We start from the raw sequence: 18,000 nt of genomic DNA, 5'->3' as shown, positions 1-18,000 counted from the left end.
AACATAGATCACATTGCAGTCTCGATTGTAATGAACCTCAGCTGAATGTGCCGACAGCGGAGTATCTGATCTAATGTGGACTTTGAAGCATTTTGAAATGAAAAAATCTTGGGATGTTTTTGTTTTTAAAATTCCTGTGGTTGTTCGCTAAATGGCAAAATAGGGGGCCACCAGCCGGACAGCTCCAGACCACTTACAGAAAGAAAGTCTCAGGCCATTATGAAGGCCGAAACGCTAACAGCCATCTTCTTCTGGGTGCACAGCCCTGCGGCCATCCCTACCGTGAGATGGTAGAAAGGGTGCGTGCAAGGATCAGCACCCAGTGTAGAAACTGACTTGTACCCCGAAGGTATGCAATGCGATCCCAACAGGCTCATTCCAGATATAAAAAATATGTCATCACTTTCATTAGGTAATATTAAACCAACACTAAGAACTTCTGTAAGATCTTTTATATTACACAATAGAGTTAAAAACTGTAGTAAATGTTCAGATATTTAAATGAGCACCAAACACTACAAAGTGCAACCAACATGGTTCTATTAAAAACTCTCTTTGACTATGGCATTCAAGGACAGCAATACAATCTTTTTTTTTTTTTTTAACAAAGCAACTAATATAAAAATCTGCAAATGCCATATATTCATATCTAGGCTATTCTTCTCATATAGGCATGTCATTAGATAGACTTTCTTTCTATTCTTTCCTGAGGTATTTTTTTGTGGTTTACTTTTATTGTACTGCTGGATGCATTATTTTTGATCATCCTTTCCTAAAATGATTTAAAGACCTGCAAATAATTTTATTGCATAGGACACTATTGATGACACATAGAATGGGAGCTGCAAGTATGTGGCATTGGAACAAGCCTTACAAATATTGCATTTTAAGAATACACACATTTTTTACAGTTTGTCTCTTTTAAAAAATTTGAAGTTATAGCTACGACTTAACTACATACAGTGAAGCATTTTAGGAATGTTGAGTGATTAAAGAAGAAGATGAATGATACAAAGAAAAGAAGCCACCATTCTTGCCAGCTATATATTGTATTCCTTCAAAAGCAACTATACATGCTGTCTTCAGTTCATAGTTAAATATTTCTAGTAATCTGTTTTGGGAGAACAAATGTCTTTCAAGGTTTCAAGTTCCTCTATAAGCTTCTTGTTCTGGACTTCCAGCACTGCAACTCGGCTCTCCAGACATTTTACATATTCTTTCTTTCGACGTCGACATTCTTTGGCAGCTTCCCTGAAAAACGCAGAAGCAAAGGGCAAACAAAGCATTTTTTGCATGCTATTGACAAACAGATCAAAGTAAGCTCGGTAAGTGTGATCACGGCTGCATTCCACATCCTGGAACAACATTCCCAATTCAATTTCAAACACTAATCCAAACTGGATTCTTAAGGGTCACACGTGTCCTTCCCACAAGTCCACATGGCAATAAGTAGGACTGCTGCATCTCCTGCCTTGATTACAGTAAACAAGGTCCAAGTCAAAGACAGTTACTCTACTTTATGGCAATAAAGATCTTTGAGGGCCTTGAGTTCCTCAATGAGAGTCTTGTTTTGGTTTTCAAGCACAGCCACACGATTTTCAAGACATTTGACATATTCTTTCTTCTTCCTGCGACACTCCCGGGCAGCTTCCCTGGAAGCAACACAAGGCAAATGACTACAGGAACAGCCTTCCAACACAATCCACAGTGGGTCAGTGCACTTCTGCCCCCCGAACTCAACAGCCAATCGATCCTAGGTAAGGACTGTACAAAGCCACATAACAAACATAACCAGGCACATGCTTTTTGTAAGATAACCATTAGACAACAGGAATGATTTGAGAACACAGTTCGCCCAGCATTCATCACAAACAGTGTTTTCTTAGGGCACACATTCCACTGGTAACAATGCCCACAACTGTTTTCAGTAAACTACAATAGGACCACATCCCCAAGTGGAATTTCTACAAACACATTTATAGATCCTTTCAATTCTCTTAATTATTTTTGTCTCCCAAAAGGCACATACTCCGACAAAATGAGTTAATTTTATTCGATCAAAAATGATTATAAGAATTAATCCTCAAAAACCTTAAATATCAACACTGGAGATTTTTAGTCTTCAAAACTAAATCTCAGTAAAACAAGATCAATCATGACTGCAAGACACAGTTTATTGGCTAGAAAACACACATGGATAAATCATAACAATAAACAAAAGATGTGCATTTTTATAAACCGAAATGAAATGGACAGTGCTTCTGAAAATTAAAGAAGGGGGCTACAAAATACAACACTCAATAACTCAGACAATTTAAACCGACAAATGTGAGACCACCACAATTAAAATTATAAAAAAGAAGCTACTGAGTAACTCTGGGCATATTTCAAGACTGTTTCCTAATCACATGCATTTAATATCCAATATATTGAATTTTAAAGCACTAGAAGCCCAAAATGAAAGAACAGACCAGTAGCCAAAGCAACAACACAAACAGATGAGTTGACTTAGTCATTTTCATACATAACCCCACCAAAACAATAAATAGAGCCAACATTTTCTCTTTTTCTTTTTTTCAGGGTGGGAGGGATGGCAACCACTTCCCTTAACTCCTATGTAGAAGACACCCTTTAATTGGCCTCATTTTGGAGGATTCAATTCCAGAATAACTGCCTTTGAGGTAGATCACCCTTCATGTCAAAAAAGCCTGCACTGAAACAGACACTATCATTCAAATATGTTTAAAAAAGCAGTGTTGAATGTCTAAACACCAGTTTCTGTAATGCCAATTAGCATCCTGAACCACATGTGATGTATACATGATTTTTTTTTTTAAGATAGCTGACTCTCACTGAGTGGATATCTGTGTTTTCACTATGGAAGCAAGAGTCAGCAAAGAAGAACCTTCAATCCAAATGAACTGCAGGAAAAGATCAACCCCTGCTTCCTAGCCAGGAACAATGGACTCACCCTGCGAACGCACAAAGTTCTCAGACTTCTCAGCTGGTTAACAAAAGAAATTTAAAATGTAAAATTGAATAGAATGTTATAGTGACTAATTTAATCTAAATGATGCAATTGGAAAAGTTAAGAATAAATCCAAACACACACATTTGCCAATTTGGGGACATAATTTAACTCTTTTCCACAAAGGCACTGAAATTCATTTATGAATACCAACGTTTTCATGATTAAATTATATTAAATTCTAGACCTAGAAGGAAGATAGTCATTTTACAAAACATGGTTACCATTAAATGAAAAATTTAAAGACCTAATAGCGGTGTTGTGGGTGTTTAAACATTTTCTTTACCAAGCTATTATAAATACTCATACTTCATCTTCTACATTTGAGTGTGCATGTGTGTGTGTGCATGCACAGACACACATATTACTAGAGTCAAAATGTTGCAGGCACAAAGCTTTCCCTGATCACATCAGTAGATGGTACATTCCTAAGCACTCCTCAGCCATGGAAAACACCTGTTTCTTCTATTAATAGTGAGCTCGGTTTTCAGGCTTGCATGTGTCTGGGTGTATCCTCAGCACGGAGAGGAAATGCAAGGCAAGGAAGAAACTCTGACAAGGCTGGAAAGAAACAAAAACTGTTGCTGGATTGGCAGAAATACGATATAATGAGATGTCGATTATAGATGCCAATCAAAGAATAAAAAGAAAATATGTAAGAGATCTATCTGTGAATGACTAAAGCCTCACACTTCCCCAGGAAGTGAAATTTGCAGGTTATCATGGGGTATTTTCGAGATGCCTGATGCTGGTATAGAGGACAGGCTCTGGAATAAAGACTGCCCGGTTGCCCATCCTGGTTCTGCCCAGTTTGGGCCATGTGATCTTGACCAACTTATTCCTTAACATCTCTGAACTTCTGGTCCTCATCTGTAAACTGGGCATAATAATCACCTATTCTCATGTAAGCATTAAACACACAGTAGAAATAAAGCACTTAAAACCTGCTAAACAGATAATGAGCAACCTAACAGCCAGGTATCATCTGCTTTTCTCTTGTCTTGCTCTGAAACTGAGATTTAGAAAGCGAAAATAAACCTTTCTCAGAATCCTGTACAGCTAGGGACTAAAGACCTATTTCTAGCCAATGAAATGTAGGTGAAAGTTGCTGGGAGGATCTTCCAGGAAAGGTTTGCAGTTGGGCCAGACCTCAGCTAGCCCCAATTTTTGGCTCTAGTCCTTCTTCCTGTCTGAGGCAATGCCTAGAGGTTCAGTAGCCGCGCTGTGATCATGAGAATGAATGATACATGCTGAAGATGACACAGCCGGGAGCGGGAGTCTGGGCCCTTGATAACACTGCTGAATCTCTGTCCTGGCTGCCCACAATGAGGACATTATTTGACATTAGGACTAAGGTGACAAGACTACTGGGAAACTCTAAGACAATTCTGTTCCTTTTGAAAATCAGATTAATTTGCACCATTATCCATAATAAAAACTAAACCAATAAATAATATACAAGTTAAATAAAATAAAATTTTATTTATGTTTAAATTTTTAAAAAGTTTTAGAAAATAGCATTTTATAATATGTTGCTTAAAAAATAAAATGACAGAGATATGGAGCAAGAAAAAGTGAGAGAAAATGAGAGCTGACTGGAAGTACATAGACTATAATAGGAGGTATCCTAAGTGGTTAGAGCCATGGATGATTTTAATTCTTTTTGTTATTTTGTATTTGCACTTGACTAGAATTTATCAGATTAAATATGTATTTCAGTGTAATAGAGGAAAAAAAGTTAAAAAATAGACAAAAGGAAACTACATGTAGAAAATGTCGAAAAGTAACGCCTCACTTACACTTCATTTTTCTCAGAGAGAAGCTAAAAAATTCGACTTATCACCTACTTCACAGCAAATACTAAATACAAAATAGCTCTTTGTTTCTAACAAAGTCCTTTAATCATTATTTTTAAAAATTACTGTATCTTTTGGACATTGCCCTTACAACATAGGGATGTAACTCCTGCTGATGAAATAGTTTAACAGCCAGGAATTCTGACTGAAAGACAATCTAATAACACACACAGAGCACAAACCTACATGAAATGCCACACAACATGTAACTTGGGAGAAACGGCTTATGAAAACTGTAATTTTTTTTTTTTTAAGACGGAGTCTCACTGTCACCCAGGCTGCAGTCCAGTGGCGCGACCTCAGCTCACTGCAAGCTCCGCCTTCCGGGTTCAAGTGATTCTCTTGCCTCAGCCTCCCGAGTAGCTGGGATTACAGGTGCACACCACCACACCCAGCTAATTTTTGTATTTTTAGTAGAGACAGGGTTTCACCATATTGGCCAGGATGGTCTCAATCTCTTGACCTTGTGATCTGCCCGCCTCGGCCTCCCAAAGTGCTGGGATTACAGGTGGGAGCCACTGCGCCCAGCTGAAAACTGTAATTTTTATTTTTATTTATTAATATTATTTTTATCATTATTTTATTATTATTTATTAATATTTAATATTGTTTTATTATTTTTTTGAGATGGAGTCTCGCTCTGTTGCCCAGGCTGGAGTGCAGTGGCGCGATCTTGGCTCACTGCAACCTCCGCCTCCCAGGTTCATGCCATTGTCCTGCCTCAGCCTCCCAAGTGGCTGGGACTACAGGCACCTGCCACCACGCCCGGCGAATTTTTTTGTATTTTTTAGTAGAGACGTGGTTTCACCGTGTTAGCCAGGATGGTCTTGATCTCCTGACCCTGTGATCCGCCTGCCTTGGCCTCCCAAAGTGCTGGGATTACAGGCGTGAGCCACCACGCCCGGTGAAAACTGTAATTTTTAAAAAGTGTCCTAGAAGTTACCGATTCCCTGTGCAACACCTCACCTGTTTTTCATTAGCCTTAGCTCTCGTTTGCGTGTTGCTTCTTCTGCCAGCTGCTGGGGACTGTGCAAACTTCCGGGCGATGCAGCCATCACCACTCCCTGTGGCAAAGCAGCAGTAGGAGCTCGGATCTGGTAAGTTGGCATGTCACCAGTGGCAGCTGCAGTAAAACAAAATATTTTGAGCTTATATAAAGAATTCATAATTTGGCATTTTACATAAAACTGATCTGGAAATGATATACTTTCGACATCTCATAAGAGGTGATCTTGTAATGTCTAAGATAATTATTCTGAGCATTATAGCAATCTCAAGTATTAAAGATCTTCTTCAGCACTTAGAACAATGATATTTAGCATGCTCTAAACACTTAAGGTAGAAAAGCATCCTAATGCATTTTAGACAGGTTTTTATCAAAGGCAAAAGCTTAAGACGCTCATTTAGCTTAAAATCAGTGGTGTGCTAATAAATATTTAATAAACAGTCCTCAGGACAAAACAATGAAAAAGCCCTGATGTGTAGTGTTCAGTAATTCTCACGATGTAAATACTTCCACCATGGCCAGTTTCAAGCTACCAAGGTGACTTTCCTGAGCGTGGAGTTGGAAAGACACACACGTGGTAAGCAGCACAGCATACAGACAAAACAGATGCCAATACCCACAGAGCACAGAGAAAATACTTGGAAATTATGAGTTTTGAGTACCAATGTTTTTAATGTGTAAATTGTGTATGTGTATGTATATATGCATATATATATGCATGTATATATATACATATTTATACACACACATATTTAATTTTTTTTTTTTTTTGAGACGGAGTCTCGCTCTGTCGCCCAGGCTGGAGTGCAGTGGCGCAATCTTGGCTCACTGCAAGCTCCGCCTCCTGGGTTCATGCCATTCTCCTGCCTCAGCCTCCCGAGTAGCTGGGACTACAGGCGCCTGCCACCACGCCTGGCTAATTTTTTCTATTTTTAGTAGAGACGGGGTTTCACCGTGTTAGCCAGGATGGTCTCAATCTCCTGACCTCGTGATCCTCCCACCTTGGCCTCCCAAAGTGCTGGGATTACAGGTGTGAGCCATCGCGCCTGGCTTTTTTTTTTTAGACAGAGTCTCACTAAGTGGCTCCAGGCTGGAGTGCAGTGGTGTAATCTTGGCTCACTGTAACCTCCACCTCCCCAGTTCAAGCGATTCTTGTACCTCAGCCTCCCAAGTAGCTGGGATTACAGGCATGCACCACGACACCTGCTAATTTTGTATTTTTAGTAGAGATGGTGTTTTGCCATGTTGGCCAGGCTGGTCTTGAACTCCTGACCTCAAGTGATCTGCCTGCCTCAACCTCGCAAAGTGTTGGGATTACAGGCGTGAGCCACCACGCCCGGCCTGAAAATTTAATAATAGGCTCTAGCAAGCCAGGAGGAGCTGACTGTAGCACACCACTGCAAAAATTTCCATTAAGCAGAATATCTCCATCCTCTGAATGTTTCAGTTTAGAGATTTTCCTATACTCCATATCATGCCTGAAACAGTCACTGAATGTCTTTAAGTGCAATTCTCATTACTAGAAAATCATTGAAGCACTGGAAGGAACTGAGCTCACTGCAGTTTCAGTAAAAAAAAACAAAAAACAACAATAAAAACCCAGCAAAGCTCTGCTTAAACCTAGTTTCTCTGGGGAAAGATAATTTTTCTTTCTTAGGTTTCTAGGAAAATAATACATTTGTAAATATTCATTTAAAAGTATTGTCTAAGCATAGTATAATCATACAGTTAAAATACAGCGTTTAATATTTACTTAGTATTCAGATCAAATACTAAAAGTAAGTTCTCAAAGTTTCCTAATTTATATTCAAAATTTGTCTACTGCAAGAAACATAGCTTCCTAGAAAAGACAGATGGATTAGAGTGATAAAACCACCAACGCTTCAACATTGAGAACATATGGTCCAGAGTTAGTTTGTCACTCTGATGAGACATTACCAAATACATGCTCTCTCAAAGCTAAGTGCAAGAAAAAAGATTTTTTAAAAAGTTATCAAATTCTATAACAATTGCCTGAACTAAATTCCAATCAAAAGAGGAAAACCAGCATTTCTGTATTTCATGAAAATGTATTATACCCAATGAATAAGAAGTGAAATGCTACCCATGGGAGACAAATACTTTGTCAGCTAAATAGGATATTATCACTGAAACTTTGTTTAAAAAAGTTAAACAAAGATTAACTGATTTATGTGCTTCTATTTGGGTATATGCCAGATTTCTGCCTTCTAAGGCTTGAGAATTAGGTGAAAGAATACAACAGTTAAAAACATGGCTTTCAAGGAAGCTCATTTAAAGATTTTCATAGAATTAATAAAAATATTGTTTATAAGGTACTGTCTTTTCCTTCTACATGTAATTTTAAAACATTGGTGATAGGGAATAATTGATTTTTTTTTTTTTTTGAGACGGAGTTTTGCTGACACCAGGCTGGAGCGCATTGGTGCAATCTTGGCTTACTGCAACCTTCTACTCCCTGGTTCAAGTGATTCTCTTGCCTCAGCCTCCCGAGTAGCTGGGATTACAGGCACGCGCCATCATGCCCAGCTAATTTTTGTATTTTTAGTAGAAACGGGGTTTCACCATGTTGCCCAGGATGGTCTTGATCTCCCGACCTCGTGATCTGCCTGCCTTGGCCTCCCAAAGTGCTGAGATTACAGGCGTGAGCCACCGCGCCTGGCCTAATTGTGATTAATGATCACCAGCATATGAATAAACTTGGGAAAAGTCCTAAATTTGTTTTTGTGACTATTCAAAATAATGTATACACAGACAACTCAATGAGTCGTACAAAACTGTATAGCTTTGAGATAGTTAACAAGGTCACGTTAAGCCAGTTATAAACTAACTTAATAGATTGTTTAACATATCTTCATCGTATTGTCAGAAGAGATGGAGTGGAGCAGAGAATAACATAGCTCTCCTCCCTTTTCTCTTCACCCACATCCAGGGAAGAAGGTTATGGGGTAATAAAGGCTGAAACAATAGAACAGCTGGTGGTCACCTAGGTCTTCTAAAATTGGAACAATAGCCAGTGACGAATGAGACGTTTACATGACACCAGGTTGACACGTGCAGGCAGCATGGATATGGACCTCGGTCTAGGATCATTCTTTCCAAACACTGCTCACACAGACGTGTAGTAAAATTAATGGGTAGAGAGGGGCTCATTACACTCTAGTTCTGTAGACGTTTGCTGTTTTCTTGTAATATGAAGTTAGAGCAGGATGGTTCCATGATATATACAAAAGCTAGTTTAAAAAAAAAAAAAAAACTTTTTACTTTTTATTTTTATTTTGAGACGGAGTCTCACGCTGCCACCCAGGATAGAGTGCAGTGGCACAATCTCAGCTCACTGCAACCTCCGCCTCGCAGGTTTAAGCGATTCTCCTGCCTCAGCCTTCCAAGTTGCTGGGATTACAGACGCCCATCACTGCTCCCGGCTAATTTTTGTATGTTTAGTAGAGATGAGATTTCACCATTCTGGCCAGACTGGTCTCGAACTCCTAACCTCGTGATCTACCTGCCTCAGCCTCCCAAAGTGCTGGGATCACAGGCGTGAGCCACTGCGCCCGGCCACAAAAAACTTGTTTTTTTAAAAAAAGGGTGGGTGGGAATAGTCACAGGTGAACAATGAAGTTCAAGGGCAGACATGGTGGCTCACGCCTATAATCCCAGCATTTTGGAAGGCCAAGGTAGGAGGTTCACTTGAGTCCAGGAGTTCAAGACCAGCCTGGGCAACATGGAGAAACCTGATCTCTACAAGACATACAAAAATTAACCAGGTGTGGTGGCGTGCGTCTGGTTCCAGAGCCTTAGGTGGGAAGATCATGTGAGCCCAGGAGGTTGAAGCTACAGTGAGCCGTTATTATGCTACTGCACTCCAGCCTGGGCGACAGAGTAAGACCCTGTCTCAGGAAAAAAAAAAAGGAAAAAAGAAAAAAAAGAAGTTCATTCATTGGCCTTGTATTTATCAGAAATGCTTCCAAACAACTCTTGCCTGTTTCCAGAAGCAACAACCACCCTCAAGGGACCAAATTTGGCACCATGAAAGATAATGGCAGTTCCAAAATAAGAATTCTTAAAAACATTTTGAGCGATAGCTCAGAAAAAAATACCACTTTAAAATAACTTGGAAGGGGATGATATATTCAGATGTATTAGTTCTGAGATGTTAGGTGACTGGGTTTTATTATAATTTTTCAGAGGTATCATATATTCATTTTACTTCCCTCAATAAAATCAAAATGACAGCGCATTAGTTCAAGCCAGAAACAGGAATTAGTATAAATTAGTAGGAATTTGTATAAATTTCTATAATATCCCAAAGGATCTATATGGTGGTATACTTCTAATGGTCAATGGACAAATTCCATATACTCAAATATAATCTTATTAGTAAAGTACATTTAAAAAGATATGGGCAAAGACAGCTGTGCACAGTGGCTCATGCCTGTAATCCCAGCTCCTTCAGAGGCTGAGGCATGAGGATCACTTGAGCCCAGGAGTTCAAGTCCAGCCTGGGCAACATAGCAAGACCTTGTCTCTTAAAAAAATAAAGATACAAAGATAATCTCGTTTTGAGAAAATCTAAATGTCACAAGTTTTAATTTTAAAACAAGTTATAAAAAGTATTTATCTTAGTTAGCTTCAAATTTCCAATATTATGAACTCAGTGGAAATTTAAAGCAGATAAGATACCAAGGATCACAGTTCAAAGACCATCCTGCATTCTCTGATGACACACTGCTATTCCTGTATTCTTATAAAGGCCACTTCCTGTCCCATTTAACTACTGAAAGTGTCTAAATTTACTTTTTATTCTAGAATTTTCATATTTTGAAAATATATGGGTTATCAGTGGGGAATTAACAATCATGATTGAAGAAAGATTATAAGATATTTGTACACTAACTTTATTCTCAGGAAAGCAAAAACTTTAAGACAAATCAGGGATAGTATCTTTTTAACCCCAGAAACCCCTAGAATCTATAGCACAGTACTTGGCATATAATGGGTGTTTCATGAGTTCATGTGTGCTGTATGAAGTAAAATTTGAACTTCCTCGGGTTTTGCACAAGCCTGCTGTCATTTAGAATGCTTAAAATAAGCAGTCTTTCTTATAAACTTACATTATTATAGCTAAACCTTTACCTCTAAGACATGGAAAGCCCTACAAGATGCGATCTGTCTCTTCAAAGTGGCCTTTCTTGATAAAAGGCATTATTTCTTAAATTTTCCTTAGATGCACTTTAGATAAGTCTAACATAGCATTTTAAAAGCAAAGGCGTTCTCATTATGATGTGCTTCCATCTAGCTCCTGACATGAAAGCATTATTTTTTTTTTAGGTTCAGTATCAAATATTTCATGGGAAAAGAAAATTCCTAGAACTCTCAATTTTGGTCATTAACTACGTATCTCTCTTTGCAAGCTTTAAACACGGTACAGCAGAAAAAGCATGGGGTTTGGAGTCTGGGTTCTAGTCCAGCTCTGCCACTTACCAGCCATGTGACTTGGGGCAAGTTCAGTTTCCTCATCTGTAAAATGGGGATACAGTATCTCATTTACTACTCACAATAAACCCTACAATGTATGTCAAAGTGTCTAGCACAGTGCCTGGCACATGGCAGGCACTCCACAAATGTTAGTTCCCTTCCTCTTCCCCTCCTTAAGTTCTGAAAGACAACGTTCCAAGTTATGCTTATACTGTGTATTAGTTAAAACACATATAACATCCATAAATACATTTCCCCCTGGAGTTTCCCTTCTGACAAACCCAGGGAATCAAAATTTATGGCTCTTATTCCTTATTTTGTTAAAAAATATGCCTATTAAAAACTTATAAAATTATATATCGTTATATTCCTTTAGAGAATACATTATTAAAGATAATGTAAGATATCCTTTTCAATGTATGCAATCATTTATAATAGAACCCCAAATGGCCAAAGATATACTCTCATCAGACTGGGAAGAAGAAAACTGAAAAAAAAAACCCACAAGTGAGAGTAGGAAACAAAGAAATAAATAAGAAACCCAGCCAAGTACCTATGTTGGTAACTTCCAAAGTGAAACGATTTCTCAACACCCCAAATGATGGTGATTTTATTCAATTGTTTATTAAGATATCTGTAGTACTGAGCACAAAGACTGAATAAAAAACATTTTTATATAGAGAGTTCCTGTTTTCATATGCCATTTCACAGCATGGCACTAATCCTAAATACACCTTTAAGTAAGCAGCAGAGGTTAACTTAGATGTCACACTTCTAAGTGGGGGGCTTCTATCCCTAGCTCTGGTAAGCTGCTGACATCACCACCACTGCTGTGGTTCTCTTCCTGTCTACCACCACCTGCTCCTAATACCCAGATCCTACACCTCCACGCCTGGTGTCCCACACTGCCAAAAACGTTCCCTTCTCTGTGAAAATTAAACCCTACATAAAAATGGCTATTTAAGCACTGATCATTTTCAAATTTGCTACAATCACTATAACACATAGACCACACAGAATTAACTCACCAAAATATTTTCAGCTTTGAGGTATAATTGACAAAAACTGTATATACTCAAAGTGTACAATGTGATGCTTTCACATATGCATACATTATGAAATTATTACAATCCAGCTAAGTAAGTTATACATAAGGGACCTTTTAAAGTTTAGTATGTGAAAATCTATAAGTCAGTCTATATAAAAGATGGGAAATTACGAACACTGAAATTTAATGTTCCATATAATAGCAAATATATGCTCTACTGTCCTATGAGAGTAATAATAATCTATAAAAAATTCAATTTTAGGCTGGGTGTGGTGGCTCATGCCTGTAATCCCAGCACTTTGGGAGGCTGAGGCGGGTGGATCGCTTGAGGTCAGGAGTTCGAGACCAGCCTGACCAAATGGTGAAACCCTGTCTCTACTAAAAATGCAAAATTAGCCGGGTGTGTTGGTGGGTGCTTGTAATCTCAGCTACTTGGGAGGCTGAGGCAGGTGAATCGCTTGAACCTGGGAGGCAGAGGTTGCAGTGAGCCAAGATCACGCCACTGTACTCCGGCCTGGGCAACAAGAGTGAAACTCTGTCTTAAAAAAAAAAAAAAAAGCCATTTTAACGACTTAAAATAATATGTTTTATAAGCAGTGTGTAGCAGCATGTACTCACGTGACACTGCATTCATGTGTCAATGTCAGGTGACTTTTGAGGAGTCACATTAATATGCTATGAGCAGAACCCGAGGATTCTGAAGACTCGAACGGGTTCACTACTTGCTAGCTTTGTAAACTTGGAAGTCATTTACCCAGTCTGACCTGGGTGTAGTTGGGCATGTATCAGTGAGAATGCCTGTAAACTGCCTTTTTTAGCATTTGAACATGGTTTCCTAGTGAGGCCTACCTGATCCCTTAACCTGTATGTCCTGTTTCTGTGTCAGTCACAATCTGATAGTTTCTTTGACAGCACTTTCTACAGTTGGTATTCATGTTTATTTGTAACATTAAGTGATTTTTTTATTTTAAAGTTTACAAAAATGCAAAGTATAATTATTTTATTAGAATATAAATGAAAAAATATATTTGCCTAATATATTCATATAAACAGGGCAAAGTGAAATAAATATCCCAAATTACATTTCATTATACATTTTTCAAAAGTAGTAGGAAAATAACATGAGTAATTTCCAATTTCACCCTGCAGATTTGGTTTACTGAATCTTAAGGTAGATAAATGCCTTGTTATTTTCACTTCCAAAGTGATTATAACTTGTTCAGTTACCAACTTCAAGAAGCTGTCACACCTAAATAAAATTATTCTTTTTTGTTGTTGTTGAGATGGAGTCTCGCTTTGTCACCCAGGCTGGAGTGCAATGGCACTATCTCAGCTCACTGCAACCTCCACCTCCCAGGTTCAAGTGATTCTTCTGCCTCAGCCTCCCGAGTAGCTGGGATTACAGGCATATGCCACCACGCCCGGCTAATTTTTGTATTTTTGTGGAGATGGGCTTTCACCATGTTGGCCAGGCTGGTCTTGAACTCCTGACCTCAGGTGATCAGCCCACCTCGGTCTCCCAAAGTGCTGGGATTACAGGCGTAAGCCACCACGCCCAGCCTCAAAATTATTCTTTTATGTAAATATTTTTAAGCAAAAATAATTGCTAATAGCCTCTTTTCACAAAGATGATATATATCCTTATTCTCATGCATCAAATATTAACTAAGACACTAGTTTTCCAAATTTGTTGGAAAGTTTGTTTTTAACAATGCAGAAATCCAGCCAGAATGCAACGTCAGAATGCAACGTCAGACTCAGAGTCTAAAAGATAGGAAATTATGCTCCTAACAGAATCAGTTTATGAATAAAACAAAAGGCAATTTCTAATAAAAATGTAAATTATGCCCCACAAAATCAATAATATAATCCCATAAACTATAGTCATTTACTTTTTTTTTTTTTTTTGAGATGGAGTCTCGTTCTGTCACCCAGGCTGGAGTGCAGTGGTGCGATGTTGGCTCATTGCAATCTCTGCCTCCCGGGTTCAAGCCATTCTCTTGCCTCAGCTTCCCGAGTAGCTGGGATTACAGGCGCGTGCCACCATGCCTGGCTAATTTTTGTATTTTTAGTAGAGACGGGGTTTCACCATGTTGGCCAGGCTGGTCTTGAACTCCTGAGGTTGTGATCCGCCCGCCTTGGCCTCCCAAAGTGCTGGGATTACAGACGTGAGCCACCGCGCCCGGCCAGTCATTTGCTTTTAATATTTCACTTCATGATCCTGTAGGTAAATGCTGCTAATATCTTTTCCAGGCCAGCCACTAGTGCTAGGAGCCTGATTTTGGTCTAGATCAAAGTTTTTCAAACTGTAAGCTGTAGACCATTAATGGGTCAAAAAGCAAATTTCATGGGTCAAGAATAGCATTTTAAAAAAAGGACAGAAAAGGAATTATGGGTACATCATATTTTGTAAGGATAAGAATTATGTCTGAAACTTGTTTTATATAAATGTAGGGTACATACACACATAGGTCCACTTTGCTGTGATAATTAATGTGGGTCATGGTTGAAAAGTTTGCAAGCCACTAATCTAGATCTACTTGGTCTGCCGATCCATAGGGTTACCTCAGAACTGAGAGCCCAGAGGTCTGGTTCCTAAAGCTACTCTACTACACCTTCAAAAAAGTCCCTTAACCCTGTGCTCTTCTGGCTTTAAAAAAATAAAGTAAAATGAGGCTGAGCGCGGTGGCTCACGCCTGTAATCCCAGCACTTTGGGATGCCGAGGCAGGCAGATCACGAGGTCAGGAGATCGAGACCATTCTGGCTAACACGGTGAAACCCCGTCTCTACTAAAATACAAAAAAACAAAATTAGCCGGGCGTGGTGGTGGGCACCTGCAGTCCCAGCTACTCGGGAGGCTGAGGCAGGAGAATGGCGTGAACCCGGGAGGCCGAGCTTGCAGTGAGCCAAGATCCAGCCACTGCACTCCAGCCTGGGCGACAGAGCAAGACTCCGTCTCATAAAATAAATAAATAAATAAATAAATAAATAAATAAATAAAGTAAAATGAAATAAAATTTATTACTCATTTTTCAAATAGCACTGATTCTGTAAGAAATGACCAGATTTTTAAAAATATGATTTCCAAAGGCAAAATCAGGTCTTGTGAAAAAGTGTTTTAAGTTGTTTGACATTTTAAAGTTTCAGCATTTTGAAAAGTTAAATTGGAAAGGGAAAATCAATCATGTGTAGCATTATTGGTAAAACTGTGAAAAAAACTTTCAAGGATGTTATGTTCATTCTGTAAAAACAAATGTCAAAAATGTTTGTTTATTTATATGTAGTGGTTAAAAGTATACAGCATTGCCAAGGAGGGCGGATCACGAGGTCAGGAAATCGAGACCATCCTGGCTAACACGGTGAAATCCCACCTCTATTGAAAATACAAAAAATTAGGCGGGCGCCTGTAGTCCCAGCTACTTAGGAGGCTGAGGCAGGAGAATGGCGTGAACCCGGGAGGCGGAGCTTGCAGTGAGCCAAAATGGTGCCACTGCACTCCAGCCTGGGCGACACAGCGAGACTCCGTCTCAAAAAAAAAAAAAAAAAAAAAAGTACACAGCGTTTTCACATCATTTTATTTATTTTTTGTTATGAGTCTTATGCTTAGACAAGTCAAAGGGGTAATAGGAATGAAAGGCTTGGTAAAGAAAGATATAAACCAATAATTTTTAGAAAATATATGTACAAAAGTGCCTTCTGGTTCTAAGAATCATATGACATGCAGTGTTTGAGATGATTTTAAGTTCATCTATGTCTTATAATAAATTTATCATTTGAGTTCTGCAGTCTATAGCATCTCTAGAACTTCACAAAACTTCGAGAAAAAAATAGTTCCTCAAGACAGTTTTAAAAACAATGTAATACAGGTTTTACTTACTCAAGACAATCCAATGTTCCTATCCACAAAGAGGGCTGAGACCCATTAACTTCGAAGAGCTAAATTGTAGTGAAGTTGTTTAAAACCATCCACTCTTTCTTAATTCAACTGCAAATTCAGTACTATTACAAACAAGACCACTGAATAAACAACACTGCAAGCACACAAAGGTTATTAGTAACTAAGTCTTCCAAAATCACTCTTTGTTACTGAGAAAAGCAAACCTAGTGAAAAATTACCGATTACAAATTTAAATACCAGAGGCTGGGAGAACAAGTAAAAGACAAGCACTTCCCTGACTGAACACTAGAGAGAGCTCTGAATCGCAAGTTCCTATAGATGGAGTAAGAGTAAAGAACCCGCCAGCTTATACAATACATAATCCATTTCTCACCAGGCGCATGCAAGGACGGCCTCAGTAGGAGGCTCGATCTTACCACTAAGCTGGCCAGACAACTCCTGAGTTCTGTTCATGCATTACAGTTTCATGACGTGTTTCCCTCTTCAAGCAGACACCCACTTCAAAAGAAATGTTAAAGTAGGGCTAACAAGAAAAGCTATTCAGTCTAAAAGGCAGCTTGGAGGCAGAGGCAGTGGTGAGCTAGTTAACTCTAAATCTGTCAGCAGCATTTTACAAAGCGGAAAGGAACTGACTAAATCACAACATGACTCGGAGCTGACGTCAATGTGCAGCTCACTTGGAGTTTTAACTTTTCCACTTCCCCTGCTGAAACACGATTCCAGGAAATGTAATGACATCAGCCCTTTGAACTCAATTAGCTGAACAGACCATTTTAAATACAGGAGGAAAGAAACAAGTAGGCACACAAACATCCATAACACGCGGGTTTTTCCTATTCTGTTTGGAGCTGCATTTGTCCACAGTAATGAAATCAGAACATGAACGGTATATACTGTATGTTTAATCTGCGGCTAGATTGAATTTGCAACAGGTTGCAAATGAAGTAACAGCTTATTTTAGTAGGGCAGAATGGTATGCATATGAAAGAGAGACACAGAGATGGAGGAGAGGGGAAGAGAAGAGGAGGGGAAGAGCGGGGAGGAGGGGAGGGAGGATAGAGGGAGGAAGAGAGGATTAGTGCCTCAGTCAAGCAAGCAATAGAATATTGAGCAAAGAAACAATCACACTAAGATGCCCTAACAAAGTGAGCTGAATATATAGATGTATATTTCAAAAAAAGTCTTACACCTAAGTGACTAGGAGAGTAACACTTTCTGAAACACTCAGATGTTCCTGAATACTTCCTAAACTTCAAAACAATCTGCACAATTAACAGAAAACCCCTCTTTAACATTCTTACCTGTGTCATCTCCAGTTACAGCCATAATGGGCTTCTGCAGACAGAACTGTCTTGTTTCCTCTACCACAGTTCAACATAAAGTGTTCCAAATTAGCAAGCATGTGCAGGATAAGCAGGAGGACTGACATCACAATGACATCACTAGCCTATCACTGCCATCAATTTGCTTTGTCACAGGCGAGCTCACTGAAACCCAAGCCCTATAAAAACTCTTCCTGTAATAAACCATCTTAATGCTCTTGTTTCTCATTTTTACATAGAAATCTGTTTGAGGTGGGCTCTGGCAAATAATAATAATAATAATAATAATAATGTCTCTTTTAGCATTAAAAGTTACATGATTGTATCTTACAGGGCTACTTCTTT

At 38.9% G+C, this 18,000-nt stretch overlaps 1 protein-coding gene across 50 annotated transcripts in view; it reads right to left on the bottom strand.

The window, feature by feature from the left end:
* Positions 1–781: 781 nt before the first annotated feature.
* The window catches only part of CREM (cAMP responsive element modulator), an 87,703-nt gene continuing 70,484 nt past the window's right edge, over positions 782–18,000 (bottom strand). For 18 of the 50 annotated variants that reach the window (XM_001148504.7, XM_009458268.5, XM_063781635.1 and 15 more), the window contains 2 exons: positions 5,851–6,007; positions 782–1,251 (listed from right to left, as the gene is read on the bottom strand). In XM_001148504.7, coding sequence (XP_001148504.1) covers positions 1,104–1,251; positions 5,851–6,007 — 305 coding nt within the window. In that variant the 3' untranslated portion in view covers positions 782–1,103. Of the gene's footprint in view, positions 1,653–5,850; positions 6,008–11,392; positions 11,429–16,312; positions 16,430–16,706; positions 17,002–17,634; positions 17,808–18,000 lie in introns of those variants that run through there. The other 32 variants (XM_009458261.5, XM_009458269.5, XM_063781636.1 and 29 more) reach the window with 12 other exon arrangements.

This window comes from Pan troglodytes, chromosome 8 (genome assembly GCF_028858775.2).
Source record: "Pan troglodytes isolate AG18354 chromosome 8, NHGRI_mPanTro3-v2.0_pri, whole genome shotgun sequence".
NCBI lineage: Eukaryota > Metazoa > Chordata > Mammalia > Primates > Hominidae > Pan > Pan troglodytes.
Note: the sequence above shows the minus strand (reverse complement) of the source record. Positions and strands in the feature narration are given on the sequence as shown.